Source organism: Doryrhamphus excisus, chromosome 14 (assembly GCF_030265055.1).
Source record: "Doryrhamphus excisus isolate RoL2022-K1 chromosome 14, RoL_Dexc_1.0, whole genome shotgun sequence".
NCBI classification, from domain to species: Eukaryota; Metazoa; Chordata; class Actinopteri; order Syngnathiformes; family Syngnathidae; genus Doryrhamphus; species Doryrhamphus excisus.
Genome location: NC_080479.1, coordinates 11,490,565 through 11,516,996, shown reverse-complemented (window position 1 = coordinate 11,516,996; position 26,432 = coordinate 11,490,565). Strand labels below are relative to the sequence as shown.

At 42.4% G+C, this 26,432-nt stretch overlaps 1 protein-coding gene across 1 annotated transcript in view; it reads right to left on the bottom strand.

Annotated features, from left to right (window-relative positions):
* csmd2 (CUB and Sushi multiple domains 2) overlaps positions 1-26,432 on the bottom strand; it is a 148,775-nt gene that overhangs the window by 99,459 nt on the left and 22,884 nt on the right. The window contains exons 3-5 of the mRNA XM_058046312.1: positions 21,143-21,255; positions 6,200-6,394; positions 1,603-1,810 (exon numbers count right to left, since the gene is read on the bottom strand). Of these exons, the coding sequence (XP_057902295.1) occupies positions 1,603-1,810; positions 6,200-6,394; positions 21,143-21,255 (516 nt within the window). The remainder of the gene's footprint in view (positions 1-1,602; positions 1,811-6,199; positions 6,395-21,142; positions 21,256-26,432) is intronic.

Sequence of the window (26,432 nt, the reverse complement as noted above, 5' to 3'; positions counted from 1 at the left end):
CAATGTAAGAGGACAAGCTATGTGATGAAGATTTCTATAGCTGTGTGTAATGTAGGTGACCATACAGAAGGAGGCAGAAAAGATAATAATAATAAGTAGAGTAGAGCCGCTTCTCCTTCACATCGAGAGGTGCCACTTGAGGTGGCTCAGGCGTCTAGTCCGAACGTCTCCCTGGTGAGGTGTTCCGGGCATGCCAAACCGGGAAAAGGCCCCGGGGCAGACCTAGGACATGCTAGCGGGATTATGCCTCACAGCTGGCCTGGGAATGCCTTGGTGTCCTCCCAGTGGAACTGGAGGACGTGGCTGGGGACCAGGAAGTCTGACACTGCTGTCCCGCGACCCGGATAAGCGGAGGAAAATGGATGGTATGAGCCCCTTCTCTCCAAAAACTGGGCCACATTGCAATGATAACCAGCTGTGAGGTAACCCTATCAAGCACCTATAGTAGAGGAGTGAAAGGTGTCCCAACATCCACCAGCTGAAACTTTTACAGATACAGTATGTCTCCCGTGTTGCTGGTTTCTCACTAGTTTCACTTTCTTTTCAAGACCGTGAATCAATTCCACAGGTGCATCACTACAAACACCCACGCAAACATCTACCACAGAGTTGGAAGGCTCTGTGGAGATTTGGATGCCCCAACACAACACAGAAACGGAAAACAAATCAAAGACTAGGACAATAGGCTGATGACATTGTCGAATGCGCAAAAGAAGCACTTTCCACCTCAGGGAGTCTGGGAAGTATCTCAAAACTCCAGGCCGTCATTCAAAGTGACTTTCATATCGAACAATCCTTTGTTGTGGGATAGTTGATACAGTTCTCTCAAGGAAGTGTTTATGCGGAACTACCAACTGAGTCTATTGTCCGGGTTTCTGCTTATGACGCTGACTTCAATTGTATTTCCTAGTTTAAAGAAAAGCCCTTGATGCACACCTGCATTGTTTGATGGCCGCATCCATGCATACGACTTCTTTGTCTATATGCGTCAAGCTCGCTAATTACTTCCTGTGCTGAGAGAGTTGTCATCATGAGTGGGAGCTGCCACAGATGGTAAGAGGACCACGCTGACACCATGATATCCTAGCTCTTCATCGTTAGAGCTGAGCATGTGTGTTGTTGTACACTGACTAATTGAAAGGATAAACGTGTATGAGTGTGTGTGTGTGTGTGTGTATGAATGACAATGGCAATTTAAACCCACATTTCGCATGATACACACTAATGGGAGAAAGCTGTGACAGGCATAGGCAATGATTCTTATGTTTGTTTGTTTTCGTTTTCAGAATACCCCCTGCAACTAACTGAACAATCTCTTAATTGATTCGACTTCAGTTAATACAAACCAACCTACTGTAGCTATTATTACACGTTCTCTCTTCTCGCTCTCTCTCATGTGGACAGTCGTCAAGTTTAAACACAGGAAGTGAAGATTGATTAAGCTCTGCTTCTCCCTACTCCTTTTCAGACATGTTAATGTAATAATTAATGTAACTCGTGTCCAAATAAAACAAGCACCATGACCTCCTCCCTATTTAAAAACCACACATCATCCCGAGCTCAGTGCCATCTCAGTCAATGAAAGAAATGCTGACAACTCACCACTGCGACGAACCCTCTGTGCCGCTGACCTCCAGCAGGTCGTAGTCGTCCTCCAGCTGAAAGTCAGAGAAGACCAGGGCGATGGTGTCTCCTGGCTCGGCTAGCACGGTCCAAGTGCAGTCAGCATTATTGTGGTACTCAGCAGGATAATTGGGAGTGGTGATCACCCCGCTCTGTCCTCGAAGTGTACCTCCACACCCGTCGTCCGCTGTAAAGAGGAGGAGAAATAAATTGTTAAACTGTACAACAATCTCTTGATTGTGGCAAATAATTGGTTAAATTTGGCAATAAGTGAAGTAGGATTCCTAATTATAAATCAAATATTTTTGTAGGTAGAGAACATGTTTATACGCTTCTAAATATGTTTAACATTATTAGAGTGCTCTAAACATGAAGTGACACCCCTATAATAACCTTTACAATCATATTGTGCAATATGGGAGAGCTATTGAAGACATACATAAGACTCATGCTCAAATGAGTTGATGTAAAAGTCTTTTGGTGGTGTTCAGACAGGAAGTGACATCAGGGGTTCAGAGTTGAGCTTGAGCTTGGCCAAAATGCGATGGAAGACAGTTGTTTCAGTGATCAAGTCTGGTTCCTGTGTGTCTCACCGAACATGAGTCTTCCAAATGCCTTGGATTTAGATATTACTTCATTTACTATTTGACTAATAATAAGCCATAGTCAACTATGAAAAAGTTCTGATTATGCATTAATTTATTTTGAAAAACCATACCAGAGTGAAAACACAAAATTCTAAGTGCGGTGTGATGAGGGACAATAAGAAGAAGAACAACAAAAAGAACCGTTTTCTTTCTCAAATGAAGTCAAGATTTGTTTGATTAGTAGCACCTGTGCTTTTCTGTGGCATTATTTCAAAACTGGTAACTAAGGAAACAGCCTTGAATCTCTTCAAAGCACAGATCCATACAGAAAGTCCATCCAAGCATTATGTACAGAGAAATGAAGGGGACATGCTACTATATTTTATTGGACATTGTGAGTAAAATTAATGTATCCACTGAAACGTTTTATGCCTTCTCCTTTTCCCCAAACGCCAGCCCTCCACAAAGTTTTATGGGAACTGGTTAAGTCATTTGTGCATGATCCTGCTTCAAATAAAATTAGTATCAGGATCCAAAATACATTCTGTATCGTTTCCAAATGGTTAGTCAGGGTTGTCCAGCAGGTGAAAAATGACAAATAAAATAGTTCATTGTGTTTCATTTGTTGTTGTGTTTATGGTCATGTGAAAAACGTTCACTGCACTTATTTTTCTGATACATTCACTACATTAAACCCCAAAGCTTGACCCCATAAGTCAGCGCTCTACAAAACACCCACTGTAACTTTAAGCATCAATAAATCTGTTACGCACCTTAAGGGGACTGATAAGCACTTTTCTCTAAAATTTGAGCAAGCCGCCATCAAACATGTCTTTTTGCAGCGGCACCAGCGTTGCTCACTTGCTTAAACACAGATTGCCTTGATTTTTTTGCATTATTATTTTTTTTTTTCCTGGTGGAAAATGATCTTAGTGGGACACAAATACTTGAGCATGTTGTTCCTTAAATGTTCAATGTAGGGCAGAGAGAAGCAAATTGATTTAAAAAAATGTGCAAGGAGATGGATTAGAATGCATGATGAAACATGATGCAACATGGGGAGACATAATTACAACCTTATTAATTCAGATTTGTGTTCATTAAAGCAGCTCTTGTCTGTGTGAGACTATTTGAAAGACGCATTTAAATACATACATATATAAATATATGTACATACACATATGTAACCCCCACCGATAAAATTATCATTTAAAAAGGCAATTTCTTGTATTGAGTAAAGTATCATACGCACTACTGACATGTTAATAATAATAATAAAGATGTATATGTATGTCACAAAATGCCCCAACATGACACTTCCCCCCCGTCAATCTAGTGTGGGGCTCATCAGTGGGTGGCCGGCTAGATCTGTCTGTCATCCATCCTACCTGTCACCACGGCAACCCCCCAAGGGAGGGCAAGAGAGTGTAGAGACAAGCGGAAACCTGTGAGGTGTGAACTTAAATGGGAGGGAAACCGAGACAGAAGAAGGAGAAGACAGGTGACATGCCAGGACGGGTGAGCGAGAAGTGAAGGCTTTGGGGGAATGACGAAAGGCAGATATGGCGGGAGGGGTGACGGTTGATCGCTGCAGTGCATGGGAGTGACGGCGAGAGGATGACAGCAGGCGGAGGAAAAGATGAGGGAGAGCATTGAAATTCCACACAAGCTGGTTTCTCCACACTTGAAGGGAAGCATCTGACTCCAAACTTCACCTCTGTATTGTTCTCTCTATTTTGCAGCTGCCACTAGCCAAAGCAAGCTCCATATGGATGCTGAAAACTAAAAGAGACACCGTATAATCATCAGAAACCAATGCAAAGTCCTACATCTGAAGGGAGCAGAGACACATTCTCTTGTCTCCAACTGTAGATGTCAGAATGCTTCCTATGGTTGCATATTTTCTGCCAGTCACTTAGGATTTCATGGTTCTCCAGAAAGGGGGGAAAGCTACTTCAGTTTCTTTGAGTACCATGGTAAGAATGAATATAGGAGGGTGCTTTTGCTCAAAATGCATTCATACATACTCGCTGCCAAAAATAAAAAAAATGATTGACTTGAACTTTTAGAAAAATATTAATTTACTAAACAGATATGCTGCATACATCCATTTATCTTTTATGCCGCTTATCCTCACTAGGGTCACCGGGGTATGCTGGAAACTATCCCAGTTGACTTGGGGCGGCAGGCGGGGCACACTGTGGACGGGTCGGCAGCCAGTATTTTGGCCGCAAAACAAGTGGGCAAATTTTAGCTCAAATTTTGACTGTTAACCAAAACATGCGCTAACCAGGGCAGACGTTGCCCAAGGTATAACTGTATATTGGACGACCTCGTAAATAGTCAATTGAGTATGGGTGTATGTTTACACCAAGCAAACACTAAATCAAAGCCAGAGAAGACCATATTAGTCATTAAATGCCATCAATGGCTTCTCCTCAATTATAGGTCAACTGCCCGAATGGCGCAAAAGCGTTTGGCAGGCTGCTCCGAACAGCAGATTGTGGGCTCTGCACTGCGTGGAAACTAGAGTGTCATTAAGAATTCTCTTATGCATTGAGGAGATGCCTTCAGGCGTACATGTAGGATTTTATGTGCTACTGGGAAACTTGAATTAATCACCAGAGAAATTGCCAGCTTCTACAACGTGTATATAATTTTGGCTGAGGAGGTGACAAAATCACATCCTTGAGTGCCCGAGGAGTCTGGCTGAGCATTGTTGAGGAAAATGAAATAGCAGATTTGGGTTCTAAATGGCAAGCTGGTGGTGAATTATAAACAAAGGTGAGGAGAAAAAAATGACACGTCGATGCAAAAACAAATTCATTGCGAAGAAGTATTATTAAAATGCATGCAAACTGATTTTGCATTGTACAGGCATGTTCTGGTGTGGGTGTGTGTGTGTGTGTGTGCCCGGCCATGTGCGCTCATGTGTGGGCTTCCTGACTCCTGGCCTGGATGCAGATGGCTCAGTGTCTGAGCTCCCCGCTCAGCAGGCACACTGACACAACCCATCACTGGTGATACTCTGATCCACGTGTGCGTGGATTTAAATACATGCAAAGTGAGAGCTTCTACAAGGATGATTGATTGCAGCATAATCGCCTATAGTGAACTATTCCCCCCAAAAAGAAAGAAAAAAATGGTGTCAACGTGGGTCAGACGGTCCAAACTGGCAGGTGTTGTTGCTGCGGGGGGGGGGTTGTCTGACTGTGAGGAGGGACAACTGGCATGTGCGCCTGACTGGGAGCAAACATATGAGGTCCTGTCATGCTAAATAAGATATCAGTATAAGCACAGGGCACAACCGAAAAGGTCCCCCACCCATCACCAGGAGAATAAAATGCAACAGCGGGCAAACAGACTATAATGTTTACACTCTTAGTTGCTATGAGTGTAAATTGATAATGCAGTGCAAAACGTATTTGATTTCTGGAGTTCATTTCAGACCAAGAGGCCAATTAAATGCTCAGGATGTTTTTACAATGTATTTGTTAATACTAAGAGTGTAAAAGCAGTAGTTTACAATATTGAACTTTTTTTTTTTTTTTTTTTACAATTTATGAAAGTTTATGGGGCTGCACGGTGAATGAGTGGTTAGCACGCAGGCCACACAGGTAGGAGACTACAGTTTCCTCCCACATTCCAAAACCATGTTGGGTTAATTGGTGACTCCAAATTGTCCATAGGTATGAATGTGAGTGTGAATGGTTGTTTGTCTATATGTGCCTTGTGATTGGCTGGCGACCAGTCCAGGTTGTACCTCGACTCTTGCCCAAAGTCATTTGGGATAGGCTCCAGCATAACTCCACAACCTCAATGAGAATAAGCAACATAGAAAATGGATGGATGGATTGATTAAGAAAGAGTCCTGCTATACCAAACTCCACAAGACAAATTATGCAATTGTCTGAATTTTACCAATGGTGTTAATTTTTTTTTTTTTTTTTTACAAAATCTGACTAAATTGTACACAATGCCGCCAATACCTCTGCAGTAGGGAAGGGGGAAATCCCATGCCGCAGTTCCAGCTGAAGTGGCGAGGCAGGACAAGGTGGTATGACCCTCCAATACGTAGCCTGTGTTGCAGCTGTAGCGTATTTTGTCTCCGATGTTGAACGTGGACCCTTGTTGATGGCCGTTGAGAAGCAGCCCAGGATTACCACACGTGTAGCTGGGCAAAGCTGCAGGAAACAAAGAGGCAACATTGTTATATTCCTTTAAGCAACATCGTTGGCAATGGGATGCAAACATTCCGATGGTGATAGCTGCAAATTACCATCAGCCAGTCACTTATTAATGCAAAATTGACTGTCTCCTCTCGACCACTCATTCTCACATGCAAATAAGTCATCTTTGTGTTGACCTTGGGTAATTATGTGTTTTTATGCAAATTGAGTTTAAAGTAAGGGAAAGTTCAGCCAAGCTTGGACCTCGTCTCCGTTCCATATTCTAGTAAAAGGCACGTCATTGCAGCGTTCTCTGCAGTCAGTGGGTACATAATTGCAAAATGGCTGTGCCTATTTTACGAGGAAGATGGTTTCATAGCAGGCCGAACACAAGGTCTTTAGAGAGCACGGCCAGAAGAGTTATTTGTACAAAAGTGTGTATTGCGACTTTAGTCCCGTGCGGCCCCACACACACAAAGCAAAAGAGCTGGCCAGAGCATGTGCTGGACTTTGGATGCAACTCTGTATCTCAGCAGGGACTCAGTAGAGGACAGAATGACTTGGACGCCGTTACAGTTTATTGGCATTGCACCCACACCGCACTCACTACCAGTTCAAATCCTTTCAGCATTAGAATGCATCACAAATGGTTTGTTTCTGAGAGGCTCTTTGGTCATCTTGGTAGCACAGGCTTGTTTGGTCATGTCCATTTCATGATATTTAATCATCCTTACCACACAGAAAGGCTTTTGAAAGTGACTTTTATAGAACTACAGTATGAGGAGTAGCAGTCACTCCAAGTCACGCCGCTTAGTTTTGTTTGTGTTGAGCATTTGCCCTCCAACAGTATCCAACAAGGACAGATCCCAGACATATTTTCACCCAACGTTGCATCTCACTGGGATTAGGCAGTGCAAGTAAGACACTGGTAAATACATTTGCGTCCAATTCATACGCAAACTGCAGTTTGCAGTTGCCAGATTGTTTCTCAGTGTTGAGTCCCATGTTTTCAACCTTTCGTGCTTACATGCTACGCATGCTAAGTTGTTTTTTCCTTCTCTAAACTAGCTTCTCTCCAATGCTCTCTGTGTTTTTCCTTATGGCCTCATGGCTTCACTCAACACCAGTGCAGCCCTCATAGTTTTGTTCCATAATTTTGCTTGTTTGTCTGTATGTCTTGTGATTGGCTAGCAAACAGTCCATGTGCACCCCGTCTCTTACCCTAAGTCAGATGGGATGACCCTAATGAGGACAATACAATATAGAAAACGGATGGATCTATATTGTATTTGGTGGCAGAAGGGTATTCCTTGGTGACCCGAATGGATGGATGGATGGTATTCCTACAATCCTGTAGTTTGCATAACTCAGTGAAGGCCATTGTGTTCATGTATTAAGATGAAATTAATTGTCCAGAGTGCATTCCAAATGAAAGTAAGACTTTACAGTGTTTTTGGCTACAGTTTATACATTCATACATTCTCTACACTAAGAAATGTGGTGTCTAGGTTTAGACAGGTTAGTTTTATCCTATTGATGATGTGTTGTAATAGTTATCTAGCGTCCTTTTCAGCCCGCTCTGTGATGCAGTCTGTGTTTTGACCAAACAGCGTCTTATTATCACAGCTTCTCCTCCATCATAACACGATTAGCATTTACACAAGGACACCGTGTGTTTGGCATATCAAATGTTATTGCACAACAGCACAATATACAGGTGGAACTATTAATTATGACACAAGAGGCTTTGGTTAGTCTATGAATAATTTCTCAGCCAAAGAGCTACCATTGAACTGGGAAAAATAGTGGGAAAAAAACCCCAATGAATTAGCAGGATGGCATTAACTCATTCTACATTAAAATGCTTTTACACCCTGTGTGTTGTTTCATTGCATCCAAAAAGGGTCTGACTTCTTGTGCTTTTAGATTTCAGCCCCGTTGTTCCTCCTTGGGGGGCGGGGGTGTTTGTCATGGCAGCTACATAATTCACTTGGATGGGAGACAGTGACTCGGCTCGTCCCTGGGGTCAAGACGCTTTACGTGCTTCCTCTTGCTGAGATGGCAAAGAATGCTCCTCGTCCATCAAGGCATCCCTGTCTAGAGCGCACCGAGCAGGCCATGCAGAGGTGATCAAGTGCCCGTGTGCACACGCACACACACACGCACACACACACACAGTATAGGAACTTTCCTATTCATCACATCTTTATTCCTTCCCTTTCCCCTCGTTCCTATTCCTTCTTATTGCTGGCAACTTGGCCAGAATGAAAATGGCCACATAGGACGACCTTTGACCTTTACAAGAGTGATGGTCTCTTCTTGGGTGTCATTGAAAAGGTTCCTCAACGGTCTTCTCAACTGAGAAAACAAATCACTTTACCATTGCTTCCAAATGCTTTGTAATGTGTAACAATTGGATATATGTATATATGCAGGCACTTTGGATTCACTTGGCCAAGACTGAATAAATAAATGCCACCCTGGCTTTCCTTCCTCTCCTTCCAGCTATGCGTTTGAATGGCATTGCAAGATTGATCTCGACACGCATTCAGCTGCATTAGCTCAATGGTCAGATTTTGCACTGACAAGCAGTAATTCAATCAATGCCTGGTTTCTCCATGCACACGGGGTGGCCGGACAAAGGGCGTTGAGCCTCGCATCACTTAACTTCAAATTTTATTTTGATGAATCGATTAAAAATGTGATGAAATCATCATGTTATGGCCACATGTCAAAGCATGCATCTAAAAGTAATACGTCACAATGCATTAGGTGACGTATGGTTTGCAAGTTTTACATATGTCTACACACACACACACACTAAAATGTATGCCAGATATATCCTTATTTCCCTTGCACATGACAGCAAATTCAATAAAAACAGTGCCTCGCAATGTCCGGGGCTGCTGAGGTGAGATGTAGAGATCATGGAGATATGATGGTTGCACTAGGGAACATGTGCCTAATATGCTGAGACCGATAGGGAAGCCTCAAGGAAAGCCACAATCATCGCATCATCTATATAGAGCCAACATAGACTTGTGTATTAAAAAAGAAACAGGACGAGTCATGTTATTTGCCTGCTGAACAATGTACATGTGAGTGTGCGAGTTCAAATACATTTGTCGCATACATAAACCCAATCCATTTTTTCCCATAAGAAATACAGTAATTGCAATCCAATAATGCATTCCAGACACCTAAAAATATTAACAGACTATTATTTTTATTGAAGACATGTTGGTGAATACGGTGATGAGTGGAGGGAGGATGTCAGGGGATGGCTCACTGTTTGTTATGCGTCTCTGTTAAAGCATTCCCCCTCTCGGAACCTGTACTTTTGCAATTCTCATCTTTATCTGGCAACTTGGAACATTTTTGCAGCAAAAAGTGCAGGCTCCTCTAACATAGATTTGGGTTTTCATTGTTCTGTGTGCATTCTATGAAGAAATAACCCCCCACAATCCAGCACAACCCAAAATCTGTCTATAGTGTCCCAACGCGACAAGAACCACTATCCATTCTTCACAGACACCAAGTCACCGACCCATGGATGCTTACTTTGGGCACTCAATTCAACAGACTAAGTGCACTTACCGGTATACATACTAATACGTACAACAATAACCAAATCCAAAACCCAAAAGACGTTCCACTGTACCAGCGTACGGTTCCAACCAACGAGACACTGGCTTCATTAGCACCAGCTGTTTGGGTGAAATCTGCATGACTTTTGCTTGTATTTTGTCTTACTTTACCCCTCAGTCAGCCCTCTCTCCCTCATTCTGCAGGTTACCTTGGAAACAGTGAAGGCTCACACTGTAAAAACTAAGGCAGTGTATGGATTATAGTAATTTAATGAAATACATCCTTAGAAAATAAAACATTCTAATCGATTGATTTATGTAGGTACGTAATTGACGGATTACAGAAATGTGAGCAGTGTATTCACTTTTGTGAGGTACTGTATCATTAGATAGAAAAGTGAGTTTATAAAGACACACCCTGCAAACAATAGCGCAAAATTAAGATGCCAATTTGTGGAGGAATTTTATGCATTCATCTTTCAAACATATTGTTTATACCTATGACAAAAATCCTTCGACCAGTTATATAGAAACACCCCTGTCTTTGTCACATTAACGAAGACCAGAATGTCAATAGACATCCTATTAACTATGTCTCCTTAATTAAGTTAAAAGCATCACTGCACTGAGCAAAGGCACATTGGAATGACTGCTCAATGCCTCCACTCCACCCTGTCCACTCCCCTAAATTTCACACTTTCCTGCTTTGTCCTCCCACCCAGTACAGCTGTGCAGACTGAATATGAGATCAATAAACTGAAAAGAAAATGCAGGAGTGCTGAGAGAAGATGGAGAAAAACTAAATTGACAGTTCATTACGAGATTTTATGTCAACAACTCAAAACCTACAATAATACAGTAAAAAAGGCACGAATTTCCCATTTCTCACAACTCATTTCCAACCATAAAAACAATCCCCGGTTCCTCTTCTCCACCTTTAATATTTTAACAGGCACAAATTTTAATAAAGTTTTTAAGACACCAACAGACGATCTTTGTGAAAACTTTGCAGACCACTTCAGAACTAAAATCAAGGACATCAGATCCTGCCTGTTACCCCAGAAAGTTTTTTCTGTTACCACACCTGGACTGTTGTCCTTGCCTGAGGAGAGACTGGAGAGTTTTGCCCTGGTTGATGCAAGGACACTTGGTCGAGTTTTCTCCCAAGTAAGCCCAACAACCTGCCTTTTAGATCCAATTCCCACATCACTTTTAAAATCACTTTATGGATTCTTTGAGGAGCAGTTTTTAAACATCTTGAATTGCTCTCTTCAGACGGGTGTCTTCCCCACCGCCTTCAAAACGGCGGTGGTGAAGCCCCTTCTGAAGAAGAGCAATTTAGATCCCAACAATCTTAATAATTACCGACCCGTATCCAACTTGCCGTTTTTAAGTAAAATTTTAGAAAAACTGGTTTTTTACCAACTTAATGACTTTTTAAACAGAAATAGCATTTTAGAGAAACATCAGTCTGGCTTTAGGAGGAACCACAGTACCGAGACAGCACTTGTAAAGATTTTAAACGACATCAGGTGGAATTTGGATAACAAGAACCTCACAGTCTTGGTTCTACTGGATCTAAGCTCTGCTTTTGATACAGTGGACCATCACATTTTATTAAATAGACTTAGATACCTGGTCGGCCTCTCTGGTACTGTTCTTAACTGGTTTTGTTCTTATCTCACAGGCCGATGTTTTTATGTAAGTATGGATACATGTTCCTCAGGAACCCATGAAATTGAATGTGGGGTTCCTCAAGGCTCAATCTTAGGTCCACTCCTTTTTAATCTGTACATGCTTCCCCTTGGGGACGTGATCAGGAGGCACGGCATCAGCTTCCATAGTTATGCTGATGATACACAGCTATACATCGCCGTGTCTCCTGATGACTCAGGGCCACTTGATGCCCTTTTTAACTGCATTGTAGACATTAAGTCATGGATGGCAGAGAATTTCCTGCAGCTCAACCAGGACAAAACTGAGGTTTTAGTCATAGGTCCTGAAGGCCAGAGAGAGAAACTTTTACCAAAATTACAGGATATTAAACTAGCCGACTCTGTCAAAAACTTGGGCGTGATTTTTGACTCTGAGCTAAATTTTATCCCACATATTAAAAATATAACAAAAATAGGTTTTTATCACCTTGAGAACATAGCCAGAGTCCGCCCGTTTCTCTCTCAGGCCAGCACGGAGGTGCTAATGCATGCTTTTATATCCTGTCGTTTAGATTACTGTAATGCCCTGCTCTCTGGTCTTCCCAAAAAAAGTATTTTAAATCTCCAATTATTACAGAACTCAGCCGCACGTGTGCTGACGAGGACCAGAGGGCGGGAGCACATTACACCGGTTTTAAAGTCGCTGCATTGGCTCCCCGTCCGCTTCAGGATCGATTTTAAGATTCTCTTACTGGTTTTTAAATGTCTTAACGGCTTTGCCCCTTCTTATTTATCTGATCTGCTTTTACCATATCAACCCCCGCGGTCCCTGCGGTCCTCCGGCACTGGCCTTTTAGCGAAACCAAAACCCAGAACAAAAACCCACGGTGAGGCAGCATTTAGCCACTATGGCCCCCACCTGTGGAACAGCCTGCCGGAGAGCCTCAGGACTGTGGAGACTGTTGATATTTTTAAAAGAAGATTAAAGACGCACCTTTTTAATCAGGCTTTTAACTAATATTGTTAAGCTTTTATTATGTTTTCATCCTTTTAGTCCTATTTTATGTTCTTATTCTTCACCTTTTAACTTCAGTGTTTTGTTTTTATCTTGTTAGTCCTATTTTATGCTCTTAATCTTCAGTTTTTAACTCCAGTGTTATGTTTTATCTTTTAGTCCTATTTTATGGTCTTAGTTTTTAGCTCCAGCTCCAGTGTTTCCTCAGGGGGGTCCTCCACACTGGGGGCTGTTTGGGTATGCTGAGGGGGTGCCATCCTTGGGTCCCTTCGACACGGCCGGCTGGGGGGTTCCTCCCTTTAATGTGGGGGTCCGCCCGTCTAACGGAGTCGGAGGGCCCGGGTGCTGGTCCTCCGATGGCACGGCCTGCAGCTTCTCCCAGTGTGGACGGCCCCAAAGGTGGTGTTTCCTTGTTCCTCAGTACCATGCCATGTCTCCCTAATGTGGGTGATTGTGTGCTTGCGTGTGTTTGTGTGTGGGTGGATGGGTGTGTGTGTGTGTGTGGGTCTAGTATGGAGGGTGGGAAGGAGGGGCTTTCTTTTTTCTTCATTGTTTTCCTTTTTAATTGTGGTAATTGTTTTAATTCTGGAAAGCACTTTGTGTCGCATCTCCTTGCAGGAAAAGTGCTCTACAAATAAAGTTGATTTGATTTTTGATTTGAATTACCAGGTTTGGCCTATGTGCTTCAATCAGTTTGATTTTAATTGACCGTGCTGGCATTTGCCATTATGGTATATTATGGTAAATTAGTGAGAATTAGACTGTTCCACATTGCATCATGGTGTTAAATCTATATTGGATCTTGGCTCAGTAATAAGCAATACAATATGATCTTGTCTACTATCATGCCAGCGTCATAGAGGGCTGAAAGCCAAGCTGAGATATGTGTACACGTGTATTATAATTGTGTTGTAAAATGTACATTTTTGCGGTTTGATTGTGGTATAAAATGTCAAAGGTGACCTTAGTTCCATGACATTACCAGGAGATCGTATGAAAAGTCGGACAATTTAAGCTGCATGGATGAATAAAAGAGACCTGATGACCATATTACTGTCTCAGACATTTCCTCAGCTTCATTGGTTTGTGATTAATTCCCATTTTGTAAACTGGAAATTGGTGAAAGTGCATGTAATGGTTTTTGGTCACTTGGGGGCAGCAGAAACAAATTGCAAATTGATTTCAATTACTCTAGAATGGGCTTTAATGTGAAAATGGAACAGAATGTTGGTCCAATTGGTTTCTCACCTAAAAATAGTAACGGAAATTGCAAACACAACAACAACAAAACATTGAACAACACATGGTAGCTAACGTATGAGAACGAGGGCCTCATATTTTTTGGGACGTTTGACTACTGCATGGAAAATAAATGAATCCAAGAAGAAACTGTATGAATCATTTTGTGATAAAAAAATGAACTTACACTGTATTCATAACAAGATGTGTGCCACATTGTACACTAACCGAAAAATGTATGCAGACCAAGGCAAAATTCTGGCATCAATTTGCTGGCTAACCAGGACAGTGTATGTTAACCGAGGCTGCACTGTATCTGCAAGCTCAAACATAATTTGGAACATCATGAAGCCTCCAAAACACACAAGACAAGTGGATGTATTCAGGTTCCACAGACATGTGCAAAAGTAAACATCTGTTTTTGTCCGTTTGTTTTTGGCAGTTCCAAGTCCGCCTAAAAATATCTGCTTTTTTATACTAAATGCAAGCTTTGCCCATATGACAGCTGGCAACGCAGCGTCGTGTAGAGACAGAGTTTCACTTGATTTCTCTACCATATGAGCCAATAAAAAGAGACTGTGTCTCCCACTGATCTTGCAATTACCAACCAGCCAAGCACATTGCGCTCAACAATAACAGTGCAGTCGGTCAATGTTTAAACTGTAGTTAGATTAGTCAGGCAATCATGAACATACTGAATAACTTTGTTCTAGCACACTTATAGGACTAGATTTACCACATGTATCTGTATATAAATGCACCTGACGTCTTCCAATTACATGAACATTGTGTATGGTCACTATGGTCCCACCGAGCTGTGGAGCCTTATTGATGAAAAGAGAGTTTACCAGCATTATTGCGTTCATAATGCCTTCAATCCCTGTGGGTCCTTTCCAAGCCGGGGCAGTGGATCTGCTATATAGACCTCTTTGGGGAGGTTCACCTACTTCAACTAAACACAAACAATAACATATAACAAATCAACTTCATTAACAAGGGTGTCGGCTGTATAAACCCAAAGCAAATGTGGCTGACTACTATATTAGATATCATAGATACTGATATTTAGGTGGCTAACAAGTGAATATCTCAGAGTCGATCAGGTCTGAAAGGGACGAGAAGGCAGGACAAGGCGATGGTTGATCGATAAGTCCTTCCTGATGAATGACTGCACATTAGAGTAGTGCTTGAATAAATGATTAAACGCTGCAGCCGAGCAGGAACCGGGTTAGTTGATATCAATTACAGCTGGGGTGAAAATGCACCCCTTCCTGTTCATAACCATCTGGGTATTTAATCACAGAAGATAACGCGGCTGAAATCTTAATTGGATTTACTGCACGGCTGGTTAATTATAAATATGGGCTTTACCAAAGTTGCCTATGGTGCCGTCTCCAAATACGGTTAATGGATATGTATTCCAATCAATCCCAGTCAGGAAGGGGCTACACAGCCGGGAAGCAGACTGCCACAGAGTTCACAATAGAGAGGGTTCGATCGAAACGGTTAAAAGGGGAACTCAGAAGGGAGAGGAAGGTAGTGGTGAAGTAATGAACTCCTAGTTCTTGTAAGAAGCAACCAAAAAGATGTCAGTATGAGAAAAGCTGGCTGGTACACCCACAAATGTCAGTCAACTAAAAAATGTCAAATGGACAGACAGGCAGTTCCAGGCTTGAGACCGGCATTAGAGTGCAAGAAGAATTCAACCTGCGGCAGCTGCATAAAAGCCCGTCAACAACCCTTTACCAGCCCACAAGCCAATAGTTTGAAGCTCCTATCTAAATGACACTTTGGAAGGATCATCTCTCAGTCTGAAATGACTGTAAAATGATCGTAGTCTCAAATCAACAACAACAGGTAATTCACGCTCAACATCTCATCTGTATCTCACCATGATGCCGTATTTTCTTTCTTGCTATTTCTTGTCTCACCATATCAACAGAGCCCCTGCTGTGGCCTCCAACAGTCGGGTATCTCCATCCTGCTGCGCTAATACACGTTGTTTTTTTTTTTCTACGGCTTAATGTGCTTTCAATGCTTCTGTATTTTTATCTGTACCGAATTACACAAGAATGTCCAGGAAATTAGTTGCTTAAAGGCAGCTATGGATTGTACATGGATTTGGATTCCTTCACCTTGTATCCTTCTTCTTAAGGGTAGAGGGTCGTATGCTTCCTTATACCAATATTATTAGCTCCACTCAAGGGAAGTCCCATCAAATCACTTACATAGGCCTCCTATTGTGTTTTGCAGTTAGCGTAGACCTGAACTACATCATACTGAGAAATATGTTGGTAATATTGTGTCCCTCCTGTGTAGCTAAATAAGTTATATTCAGTGGAGAGTTCCTCCCTCATCCCAGCCCCAAACAATGACAACATAATCTGAAGACAATACAGCCACTAATCCACACAAAACTGGGATTGTTCAGAGAGAGGCAAAGTAGGAATACGGGAGAAAGGGGCTAGTGAGCTGCAAAGGCGGCTAATCCTGATAAGAAATGGAGGCCGGACTAGGAAGGATGAAGTTACTTTTAGGAGACGACAAATATGAAATACTGAAAATTAGCATCATGTTGCCTGAGGATAATAGAAACAAAAAAAGTAAAGTAACTAAAGTGATTGTCTTTTCATTTGTGCAGTAAAGAACACACTCACAATGATTTGCAGAGTGTTTTGCACTACAATGCATATACTGTGTGTGTGTGTGTCCTGAAAGTTGTCGACAATGCACTGAGCTATTAAACTATAATATTTGACATGGCCTTACTATTCAAGCTGCATTACAAGACTGTTAAAGCCCACTTCCCATTCTTCATGTAACTGCTCCCGTCCGTCCGTCAAACTGAAGCCATCAAAACAACCCTAATTGAAAAGCCAGTTGTGGTTTCTCACCAAATAGTAGCTGATGGAGGGGGGAGGAGATTATTACATCAAAGCCTGCAATCCAGAGGGGTGGGAAGTTGACATTTACAAGAGGCCAAGCGAGGTTGTTAATTACACACTTATGTAAAGTTGCAGGTTTTCTATTGTGGGCTGCTGCTGCAGAAACAACAGAAGAATTACAGCATATGTAACCTTTTAAAGATGTCGTGCTAGTCGGGTAAAGTGGGGGATGTGTGTGGCATTTAGGTGACAAGAACAAATAACTTTAAAAACACTTGTAGAGACCTCCGTCAAATTTAAGGGTTTCATTGTTTTGCACACCCTTCACATATCAGCAACAACTGTAGTCGTCTCAAGGGAGAATATAGCAGTGGTGCACAGTCAGGGCCTGCAAAGCCTCCTCTGCTGGCCTCTTCTGCCCTGTTGTGTTGAAAGTAGCCATCGCTGGCCAACAGTTATGTTTTATGCATTACCGTCCTACATCTGATTGGCAGATTGCAGTATGAAAGCCCACCCTGTTTAGCTAGGATCTGCGTACTGTGACTGTAATTTTAAAAAGCGGCTATGAAAATGTGTTGTTTTGCGCAATTTTGTGAGCCAACCGAAACACAAACATCTTGCCTGTGCACTCTGGTTTTAGGCAGAGGTAACCAACCGATGTGTTAAAAAAGGTAGGAGGAACAAGTTAAAAAAATCATGGCAGCAAGGGGCGAGTGCTGTGCAAGAATAATAATGCAGGAACAGTGCCACTGGGGTTCAAACTTGCTCCTCGCATTGCTGCACAACTGTGAGTCATCCTTGTCTACACTTCGGTGGGCCATTCACACCTCGATTATTTTAACTACTTTTTTTTTCTCCCCATTCTCCCCTGCAGTTACGCTATAGCTCTGCACCATACTTCTCAACCACTCATCTCATCCCCTCCTTTTGTGAGGATGCAACTTAGGTATGCGCTGCCACAGGGCAGTCGGTCATTATGGGAACTGTAGGCGGCAAAGAAAACCTTTCAGGGGAACAAAAATAAAGACAGGCATTGAGGAAACTACTATGGTGCTGAACTACACCACAACTTGTGGCTTTACCATGTAAATAACTCAGCCGAGACACTACCCTTGCCTGTCAGTCAAACGCTGCATCGTCAGATTGCTCTCACATCCACTGGAAGAGTGTTCAAAGCAAGCGTGCATTATCATACATGAACATGCACATAATCATGGCTCTGTCAAGCAACCAATGCACATATTGCAGTACCTGCAGGGCCATAGAACAGTGTGTAAAAAAAAAAAACCACTGAGAAAGATGTTTATAGGTCTCTGTAAATGTAAGCTGATTGATTTCCTGTTAAATGCCCTTCAGATCTGAGTAGGAACATTTTTAAGCCAATGTAGGTCATAAAAAGACTCAAAGGCACTGCTACAAAATATTTTGATCAAAACTTGGGAATTAGGACCACGTTGAAACTTTTATCAAAGCTTATGTAATATTCATATCAATGGCAAATAAGCACATACACTTCCCTGCCCAACTTCAATGGGCCTCACCTGAAACCTGTGGCACAGACATTAAATTACAGTTTCATGTATGATGCTATACAAACTAGCGTATACAAAAAAAGTCATATTGAAAGATGACCTTCCTGTGCATGCTCAACTGTGTAGTAGACGGGCCCACTTGAATGTTCTTGAACGTCTGCCTGGGTGGAACTATTGTGTATAAATGTGCTTTTCGACTCTTTAGCTGCAGAGCGGAACAACAGCAAGTTGCTGTCTGTTCACCCAGAAAACAAAAGCCCAGAAGGAAGGATACAAGTGGACAGAAACTCAAACAAATGTCTTGTAGAGCTGCTTGGAGTAGACTGCCATTCAATGAGACAATAAGAAAAAAGACTTGCGAGTTCCGATCAAATATACACGAATGACATCACACTTGTCAATGCTCAACTACGTTGAGACAAGCCGAAGGGGGATGTGGTCGGCTTCAAATGTGGTCTCATCATCTATGCAGACCCACTACGATAACACAACGTCAGTCACTAGCCGCAAGCTAAGAAAACACAAATATATCTTCATAACGTAATGAGCATATCATTTAAGAACAAACAACATGCATGTACATTGTTACACATAAGAAAAAGGGTAATTGGCTACTGGGCTGGGACTGACCTTTTCAGATGTATTATGCTAATTTCTCCATCGACATTACCTTAATTTCTCTTTTATTAACTGGTATTTCACGCTATAGGCTAATAGTCACATTTGATAAAGGTGTGCGGCAATGTTTGAGCAATTATAAGCTTAATAGCAATGCTGACTGCATTTGCTGGTTATTAAAATAGAATGCATCAATAAAGAAAAGTGGAAGTATTGAGTCATAATCATACCCAAAAAAAATCCAGGAGAGAGACGCTTTTCCTGATGTTGAGAATTTCTCAGGTGTCCCCTCATAATTAAGCTGTGTACTTGTCCATATTGAGGGAAACTACACAATTAGGATGGCATCCATCCATCCATCTTTTTCTGCTTATCCAAGGTCACGCAGCAGCCTAAAGACTACAAGCCCAGGCTTTCCTCTCCAAGGTTGCTTCGTCCACCTCCTCCTGGCGGATCCTGATGTGTCCACAGGCCAGCTGGGAGACATCCTGTCCAGGATCTTCCCCGAGGAATTCTACAGGTCGGACGTGCCCTGAACACTTCCTTGAGGGAGGAATCCTACCCAGTTTCTACCGGATGGCAGTGCTTCTCACCCCATCTCTAAGCTCATAACCACAGGAGTGGGTAGGTCTGGAAACTGGCACTTTTTTAAAATATCATGTACAACTGTAACCATCAACTGCTGAAAGTAGTGAAAGAAATCAGAGTTAAACATGCAGTAGCACGCCTTTATTTCCTCTTTGGCTGACCCACTTGGGAGGTGCATTGTCTGTGCAGCTGATGAAAGACCAAGTAGACTAGATAATCATCCCGCAACATCAGGGAGAGGGTTACTTGGACAAGATCAATCTTGGACAGTAGGACTGGATGGGAAGGAGGAGAAGATCAAATGTTTCAAATTCCTCTTTGCCCGTTAGCCTCTTCCTCTGAGAGTTTGCAAAGAGATGCGCAAGAGAAGGGGAGTCTACTGGTTGTTATGGTGACGGGAGACAGTGGCAGTGTGTACAATGTAGCACTTAGGTTTATTGTTTTGTGGACTGACCATGACAAATATCTACACCAGCTGACCCAGACCAAAAGGTGTATGGGAAGCTGACAGAAAACACATCATACAGTGAGTAAATACAACATAATCAACACAAACTTGTAACCGTTCACTTCAGTGTGCAAGAAAGGCATTGTCTGTGATTAAATCCAAACAATACATTTAAAGACTCTGAAGGATATGTAATATTATGCACTGTTACAAGGTGTCAGTGATGTAATAATGTTCAGTGAGACGCCAGAGTGCCAGACTTGATCACCGGAATCAATCAGCAAACTTTGTGGAGCAGATGGAAATAAAAAGTAACCATGGAAAAGCACGCCAAGATGGCAGTAAGTCAATCAATACGCATGGTTCCTGCTAATATGCTCGAGTGTTTACTTAAATCTATTCTACAAATCTTAGAATAATACTGTGGGGTTTCATTCCAAGGCTAAGTCGTCTTTCCAGTTGTTTGTGTCACATCCGGACAGTCGAAAAAACATGTCCACAGTGTCCAAACTACTTCAACATTCTGTACAACAGCAGTGCAATTAACCAATTAATTAACTGTGCAATAAACCTGTGGCTTGATCGACATGTACACAGCTGTAAATAGTGTACACAATGTCTTGGTCAGCCACTCCAGAGAGCTAAATATGTGTAGTAATTTAAAAGTCAAAGCCATGTGACCAACACTAGTTGCTCCACAGTCATTCTTGGTTTCAGGTAGTCTTTCCATCGAGTCACATTCCAATATTCACAGTACCTCCAAAAGACTGACAAATCCCTCTGTCAGGTAATTAGCCTAATTAGTCAACTCGCTCGTCCTCGCGTTCCCTCCCTGCCTGCAGGCCCGCTGTTCCTCCCGCCTGGGCTCTAAGGAGCGCAGTCATTAATATCATTAGAGCATGGGCCATAAAGCATCCCATGTCAACGTGACGAAGGGAGAGTTGATAACCGGGCTGCGTAGTTTTTTGCACATCCGTCATTTCGGAGAATTTCCAGTCATGTAGGTCACCCTGGAAGGAGACTTAACTCAAGGACGAGTCCTCCAGTGTTCAACAAACCCCCTTCAGGTAACATGAGATTTTTCCCCCCTCCTTGGAGGTGTTTTCTCCCTTTTAGCACAGTCCCTTTAAAGCGGTCACCTGGATGATATATAGCATCATTTTATGTTCTAATGGGAAACAATGAAGGGATGTTACCTTCATAGGATGCTTTAAATCCCTGGCCGCTCACTGCGTAGTCAGATAGTAGCCACAAAGTGAGCCTGGAGCCTGTGCTTACAATAGGCGATGGCAGCTGGAACCCCGTTAACCTGAGAACAAATAAACAGAAGGACAATAACAGTCAGACAAAAAGCATCAACAACACTCGCAAGGTCACGTATTGTGCTTGAGCTAGCTTTCTGACAATGCATTCAAGGGTAACTTGTGTGTGAAACAAGCTTCTGAATCACGGACAAGCAATTTAAAATGACAACTCCTCAACAGGACAGAGGGGCTTGATAGATTTCTCTCCATCAGCACAGACTGCAAACACGCCGTGAATCAGATGCCCCGTGTGAGAATGAGCAAACAGTTGAGTAGACAAACATAAAAATGTCAGGCCCTGAGTCAACAAACATCCCTAATAACCATGCCGAACATTTAGACGGGGGAGTATGAGCTGGAAGAGACTGTTTGCTATTTTGGAGGAATCAGTGGAGTATGTATAGCCCCCTGTCTGCCACGCAATCCTGGTTTTACTCCATAATTGGGAAAATGCTAAATATGCATAAGACAAAAGGCACATTTTCTTCACTTGTGTGTTAGAGTTTGAACTATGGACTAGTAGTTTTGCCCAGTAAATGTAAATTAAATACACAAAATCGCATAATAAAGTAAGTTTCCATTATGAACTGGATACCCTTTATGTAACATTGGAACAATAAATACAAGGAGATAAGAAATACAAGTATAATGAAAAATATAATAAAATACTGCTCCAAAAATCGTGCAATAAAGCATGCAATAAACCTGTGGCTTAATCCACACTTACACAACTGTAAATAGCATATATAACGCCTTCATTATTGCGTTCTCTGCTCATGTGTTTTTGTTTTTGTACTACACTCTGGACCAGTCACCAGCCAGTCGCAGGGCCCCAATACATACAATACTGACATGTAATAACGCATTAACATTGCTCATGTACCGGTGGTAGCATCTGTGCGAGTGATGCCAGCTGCATCCATAAAATCATTCACAAGGTCAAAATGGGAAGGCATTTTATTCAGGGTGAGACAGAAGCTCACCGAAACAAACTGGTCCCCATCATGAGCCATCTATCCAAAAACCTCTTCCCAGTAAGGCAGATCTCATTTTCCAACAGACTCATTCCGCTCCGCTGTCATAAATAATGTTGGAGGACATCATTCTTGGCTTTTGCCCGCAAAGCACTCACCTTTGCTCGATAGGAGGAACCATCATTGCACACGCTCACACATGCCGTTTATCATTCACAGAATCCAAAATAGCCATTGTCGTTTTGTCATTATGTTGATACTTTTAGATGTTTTTAAAACCAAAGGAAATCTACTTTTATATATTTGTCATCATTCTTTTCAATCCATCTATCTATCTCAGGTAGAAGCAGACACCATTCATCTTGACTATTAATATCAATTCACATCATTTAGAAGCAAAATGCTCTTTAAAATGCAAAACATGCTCTCAAGAGACATCAGGAAGAAACAGACGCCAGAGATGGAAAGAAGGCAATAACCAAACAGGGTGGAATAACTACATCCTGTCCGCCTTGTACTTCTTCTGAGATCAATTCTGAGATATTTATCTTATAAAGAACATGTATACGAAATAAAGATCAGGTTGATCCATTTCTGTACTACATTGTGCTACATATCACTGATTTACTGATTTTAATAAAAGCCAGTCTTCTCCTCAGTTTTAGCTCATCTTTGATTTCCTGTGTGCTGCTTTAATTTGCATTTTATGTTTCCTCATGCACTCTCTGCATGTACCCACCTCCTTCAAAATCTCCTTGCATCCTTCTATTTTATCCCTCTTACTGTTTAAAAGGTGTTTCAGTCTTCCACTTACACACTAGAAGTAAGGTAAAGAGGAATAAGTAGCAAATAAAAAAAGACAAAGATGCATAATTTCCCTCGTCCTCCAGATTGTCGCGGTGGGGTATAGCGGCTAAATGATGGGACACATGTTTATGCAAATAGCCCCTTTGCTGACCGCAAATTGAGTTGGAAGGCAGCCATCTTGGTTCAGCAGCGCACTGCGGTGGAAGAGCGGGGTGATACAGAGTATATGATGGAGAGACTAAAACAAAAGGGGGGGGGGGGGGGGGTCCTTGCTGCATTCAAGTTGCGATATCTGGCCTGAGCCTGATACCACTCCTGAATCATTTATGGACAAGGAAAAGTGGACACCATGTGAAATTACATAGAAAGTGGCTGGAAAAGAGAAGGTGTGCTTAGTACACGATTGGAGTAGGCAACTAGGACATTGGCTGAAGTGTAGCATGACTGCAAGCGAGAGGTACAAAATAGTGGATGTGGTGTGAATAGTAAACAGCATGGGAGATGAGTTTCAACAAAGTTAAGTGTGGCTTTAATTTGCCAAATAGTGAGTCTAAACAGTGTTTTGCGTTTGAGGAATATGTAATATTATACCTTTAATAAAGTGGCACCAATAGAAGGACTAAACATAACTCCAAACTGTAGTGTTAGCTCTAATGCTAATGGCAACACAACTCAAGAGGCGTCCAGGCTGGTCCAACCAATATTATAAATCACTTAAGCGGGTTATACAGGGTCAACATAACATGTTTGCTTATTTTCTTAGCCTGCATCCATTCATGAGCGCATGCATGCAGATTCCAGAATGTATGCTTCAAGTGTTTGCATATGCACGTGTGTGCATGGAGAGAGTCTATTAAGAGAAACTTTCCACCTGACTGGCTTCATCCTCATCTCAATGAGGAGCCTCTGCTTCCAATTATCCCGCCACTACCCATGGGAACGAGTGGAAGACAGACGGACTGAGAGGACACAAGATGATAGCGGCGCAGGGGGAAAAACATAGGAAAGATGGTAATGAGGGAATGGCGACGGATGTGGAACCTCTAACCATGGGGAGGAATCATCGCCTTCATTAAGCAACATTGGTGTTTACATCCATGCTCAAACACCTTCTCACACACAGGGATACGCATGCAAGCGGTTGAACCTTATGCATGTGTATGCATCTGACTTCCAAATGTAAGCATAAGGAAACATAAGCATTACAAAGTCTATAGGAAGTCATTTGCCTTTTCATCTCTTTACTCAATATGTGTGTGTATGGGAGGGAGAGCGAGAGAGCGAGGGAGAGTAGTGTCCTCTCTATGGTTTGTTGGCTGGTGATGCACTCGCTGATCCACTTCCTAGTCCCCATGAAGAAGGATTAAATTAACAAGTGTGTGTGTGTGTGTGTGTTCTCAAGATGGAAAGGGGAACCAAAGTGCTGAAGCAGCTGATTTTTCAGCAAAGAGAAGGAACAGCAGGAGGAAACAGAAAAATAGATACAGCAGCAAGATTTTGATAGTCGGCCGGAAGGGAGATATTAGCCAATAAACGATGGGTGGGCATGCAAAATGGATCAATGTCAATCATTATCTGGTGTGACCACCATTTGCCTCAAATACCGTATCCACAGCATCCCAAACATGTACAAGAGGTTACATGTCAGATGTGTGTGCCCCCCCGGCTCCATTCCATAGCCCCACCGCCCCCACGGGCCACTCAATTTACAACAAAATTGTGTTTTTTTAATGTCACATTTTTAATGCGCAAGGATACCATGAAGAGATCCTGAGTATCATTGTAGCCTTAAACAATGCACCCCCCCCCCCACACACACACACATACACACTCATGTCACCCACTGAGCATATTTGGGATGCTCTAGATCAGTGTACATTGCAACTATTCATTTTAGAGAGGCCTTTTATTGTGGCCATCTCAGGCACACCCATGCTGTCTAATCAACATCTTGGTATGCCACACGTGAGGTGGATGAATCATGAATTCCCACTGAGACAGACAATATTTAAGGCCACACACACACACACACACACACACTAATTCAGCCAGTTTCACAAGCAATTAGATTGGCTTTCTATCAGCCCTTCTTGTGCATTCACGTCAGCACTACTGTAATGCATCTAGTCACTTTGCCCAAGGCTGGGATCTTAGCTTTTGATGGTTAGCCTCTGGGATGGCAGAGAAAATGATCTCCATTGAATCCAAAAGTTGAGCAAATATGTTCAAATGAATCATATGTGGTTCCAAGGGGACGACTGAGTTGCCATCTTTTAATTATCCATCACTTTTTATTTTAGTGCTCATCACAACCCGAAAGTCCGCAGGGCATGCGGTTCACACAACAAAGGTAAAATTTATCATAGCTGTAGGCAAGAGGAATTTGTAAACGTCATGCATGGCTCCCCCACCGATACCACAACTCATCAATGTTTTAACTTTTCCGAAAAGAAGTCTTTGTTTCGTCTGTTGTCAGAAATGTCTTGCTGTGTTGCATGGATCTACTCGTCAATATTCATGTGTGCGTGACATCACAAGGCCTTCACGCACCGCGCCTGAGCAAGAAGTGTCAGGAAAGTCTCTCCGATGTCACTGATGGGTGCTGATGTTGAGATTATCAACCGCAGTCGGCACTCACAGAGACAAACCGCAGTCAAGTCATTAACAAACCGGCTTCTCCAGAGGGGGGAGCGAGATTGGGAAAAAGGTGAGTCTAAAATAGAAGTGGTGAGTTTCTAGCAAGCGTGTTTCAACAACAAGTGAATTGTTTGCAGCACCAGAAAAAGACTGAGTCATCAGCATTGTTCATCATCTATGTGGCAACACACCATTGAGTAGTTGTCATTTGCTCAGCAGAATTGCTAAAGTCATCAGCGGCTGAATTAATGGACGCACGCATGCATGCATGCATGTGAATGAGGAGAGGAGTTACAGACGACTGCACGCAAATGGTTCAGCTTCAGAGATAACTTCTCCATAGAGTCTTTAATTAGATGCCTTTGTCTCACCGTAATTCCTCTAAATTAAAGTTGGAATTATGGACAGTTTTCATCATCATGACATTGACGCACATTAATTTCCTGCTGAATTATCATGCATCTAACCTGTACAACAGGTCTGAAGGCCCTGAAGGAATGATTTATATGACAACGGATACCCGACACACCCACACATGCACACACATACATAATCTGGAGCATCGGTTGGTCAGTGACTGAGCGACTGTGGTTTCCTCTCAGGGTAACTGCACTCTATTAACAGTGTGTCGCATTGCCGTGATGCTCATGGCATCTGCTCTGCACTAATCATTCTTACCTGCGAGGTAAAACGGAGGGCTTCACAATTTTTCCCATGACTGTATGCTGCAGGTTCAAGTGGATGTAATATACAGTATGCAGTCA